The sequence below is a fragment of the Galeopterus variegatus genome, unplaced genomic scaffold (assembly GCF_000696425.1).
Source record: "Galeopterus variegatus unplaced genomic scaffold, G_variegatus-3.0.2 Scaffold582, whole genome shotgun sequence".
In the NCBI taxonomy this organism is placed as follows: domain Eukaryota; kingdom Metazoa; phylum Chordata; class Mammalia; order Dermoptera; family Cynocephalidae; genus Galeopterus; species Galeopterus variegatus.
Window position 1 is genome coordinate 464,778 of NW_007726693.1, and position 3,347 is coordinate 468,124.

General features: G+C 42.1%; 1 protein-coding gene across 5 annotated transcripts in view; it reads left to right on the plus strand.

Moving 5' to 3' along the window:
- The window catches only part of NEDD4L (neural precursor cell expressed, developmentally down-regulated 4-like, E3 ubiquitin protein ligase), a 233,534-nt gene that overhangs the window by 224,512 nt on the left and 5,675 nt on the right, over positions 1-3,347 (plus strand). For all 5 annotated transcript variants that reach the window (XM_008570210.1, XM_008570211.1, XM_008570209.1 and 2 more), the window contains 2 exons: positions 811-870; positions 2,457-2,564. In XM_008570210.1, the coding sequence (XP_008568432.1) occupies positions 811-870; positions 2,457-2,564 (168 nt within the window). The remainder of the gene's footprint in view (positions 1-810; positions 871-2,456; positions 2,565-3,347) is intronic.

The window sequence follows — 3,347 nt, forward strand, 5'->3', positions numbered from 1 at the left end:
GAAAAAAAAAAAAAAAAAAAAAAAAAAAAAAAAAAACACAGGGAAAAGCCCCACATCCACATTACTAACTTCCCCTGAACTGACGCAGAGCTCTGGCTGGGCGATACGCTTAAGCTCACTCCAGCTTGGCTACCTACATGTGGTGAATGAACCACAACCTTGCCCTGGCAGAAACTCAAAAAGATACAAGGCCTTGGGGTCATAAAACATGAGGACGGATTTCACAAGGGCAGATTTCATACTTCATTTGGGTGAGAAACCCCAGAAAGCAGATTCCTGGGCCCCACCCCAGGTGATCCAGACTTTCAGAAACCCAGCTGTAGCCTCACAGGGCCTCATCCTAGACCACTCCACTGGTTAGTGATAACCTGGGAACTAGAGCGTGGTTTTCTGTACCCTAGTCTCTCCTACACTGGATCACACTACCTCCATTTGTGTTTCATCTCTGTGTTATTTTTAAACAAGTGTTCTCTTGCACATCTGTGGCCTGTGTGTTTTAGGATGCACTGACTCACAGCAGTGTGTCATAAATGGCTTTCAGAATCCACCTGCCTACATATCCCAGATTTTCATCAGGTTTCAAACATTACTCAAGTACCTGAACCTTCTAGATCGTATGATCTTTCAGAAATTTTTTGTGGTGATTATCTTGTTTTTATTGGGGCTATCATTTCTTGATATTGTCACTGACGTATCAGTAAAGAATACATTTTTCTTGGCTAATCAAGAAAGTTTGTTTCTTGAAAACTTTGTATTTCTCAAAGAAAAAGGTGTTTAGGATTGTTATTTTATTATTTTTTTTTCTTTCAGGGATTCACAGAACTGCTTCCTATTGATTTGATTAAAATTTTTGATGAAAATGAGTTGGAGGTTTGTATTATAAACATCATTTTATGTAAAGTAGGTTTTTAAAAAGTATCTCTCATTACCAATGATATTTTAATAGTCTGTGATCCACAATGTGCTAGGAGTAAGTTCAGATTAATTCTATTACATGTCTCCTGGGGGGCTTGTTTGCTGATTTGGGAGTAAGAATAGTAGTCAATCGTAGATTCCTGGCCCATGAGAGGGCAGTTCTGGAACATACCAAATAAGCAGAGGCCCACTGAGCTGAGTTGGGTTCAGGGGCCTGTGTACCAGGCGAGGGAAATTGCTGCGTGAAGTGGAGCCAACGTTTGCAGCAGCCTTTTGGGGTAGCCGTATCCTGCTTGCAAGACCAGGCTGGCCGAATGTCTTGTGTTGCCTCACCATCCGTGCCATGGCAGCCAAGTGGGGGACTTGGCTGTAAGCATCTACTGGGGGCCGTAGAAGGGATGTCTCATTGAACTTGAAGTGATTTCTGTTGAGTAAGGAAAACATCAGAAAGCAACAAGGAAGCACCAGAAAGCAGTTTAATAATTGCCTGTTTCAGAGTCTTGGTGTTGATGTAGATAAGAGGTAGTAACTTACGAACCAGAGGACTATTTCATCCTTTGTTGTGTCAAGAGAAACAGAAGGAAGAAGGCTAGGTCTTTGGAGAAGCTGTTGTTGGGACTCAGTTGGCCACTTGTCCAGGCCATATCCAGTGAAGCATTTCTCACATACTGGCTTTCTGTACTTTAACCTTAAAATAGAAACTTCAAGATAGATGATGTCATAGAAATCATACAGTGCTAGCCTTTCATTGTACAGGCGGAGAAAGCAAGTCAGGGAGAAGTTAATGACCTCACAATTCACCCAGCAAGGTTTTGGTACAGTCAGACCTAGGAACCTGGTTGTCCATCTTCTGTTTTAGATCTCTTTCCATGTTGTTCTGGTACCTCTGCAGGAATGTCTTATTCATTTGTCCACAGGAAGCCTTCCCTACTGGAGAGTTACATAATAAGAAAAGCAAATCTTAGACTAAGTAAGTCAGAGAACCAACTTACCAAAGAACTGCCTTATCAAAGTTCTTATCAGATAACTGCCTTAGTACAGTACATATGTGTAGTCCCTAGGCCTTTGGACAGATGAGGTGATTTGTCATCACCTGAATTGATTGATCTGGGGAAGATGAGTTCTTGCATTAATTCTTTTGTAGGTAGGGAGAGATTTTCAAGTAGTCAGCAAGTAACCTCTCAGGAGAGGAAACAGCCAGGATAATGTGCATATTCTAATGGGGTGTAAGAAAACCCATGGGCACACTGCTTAAGATTAGAGGAGTAGAGAAGAGGATTGATGTGGAGTTTTTATTTCCAATATGAAATGTTGTGACCTTGTCCAAGGGTTAGAATTCAGTCACCCTCATTAATCTTTGTGATCTGCTGTGACAGGTAACATTTGGAACACATATCCATCTGCATTGTTTTTATGAATTGCTAGCTTACCTGCTTTGCACAATGACACAATGCTGGCACTGGGGAAAGGTAATTTCTCAGCTGTGATTTCTTTGGCTTTCACATCCTGCCTTGTTTACATCTGGTAAATTTCCTTAACAGTTGCTGATGTGCGGCCTCGGTGATGTTGACGTGAACGACTGGAGACAGCATTCTATTTACAAGAATGGCTACTGCCCGAATCACCCTGTCATTCAGTGGTTCTGGAAGGTAACTCCAGGGCCCAGTCCCTGCTTCATGTTGCTCCACCTGACTCAGGTCTACAGCTCCATGCTTCCCTTTGCTTGGTCTTACTTTAGGACTGATGCTGGGTGTTTGGGGTCTGTTAGCATTTGGACTACTGGGGGAGAGAAGAGGCAAACAGCTAGAAACCCCTACTGCGGTTTTTCTGTAACTTTAGTGGACAGCTAAACTTGTTGAATAAGGTTTGATCCTTATGAAGGCACGCTGTCTTTCCTCGACCACCTGGTTAAAGCAACTTTTATTTGAGGAAGCCACAGAGTAAGATGATTTAGAAAAGGAGTTAATTGGCTTCAAGAGTACTGGAACTTAAGAATAGGAGGCTTCTCAGGACATGCTTTGGGGCTGGCTTTTCCAAGATGCCATTTTCTGTTAAGATATTGTTTTCTCCATTTTTTAAATTAATTCCAGCAAACATTTTGATCTTTGTATCTTTCAACCAAAATGCAAATGAAATTTGATTTCCATAGGGCCAGTGTTTGTTCCTTGTCTGGCTTGTGGGGAGGTAAAGTAGGAACAGGTGGGTCCAAGGGAGAGATGATTAACTTTTAAAAATTTTGCCCCCCAAAAGACTATTACTTACCAAAAAAAAGAAATTATTTAACTTGTTTTAATTTCTAAATGTCTTTTATTAATACTTCAAGTGCCAGAAGTACAGGGAGAGAAAAAGGCAGAATCTTCAAATCCTAGTCCAAGTCGCACTCAGCTTTGATTCTTGGGGGGGGGGGGGGGGGGGGGGGGGGGGGGGGGGGG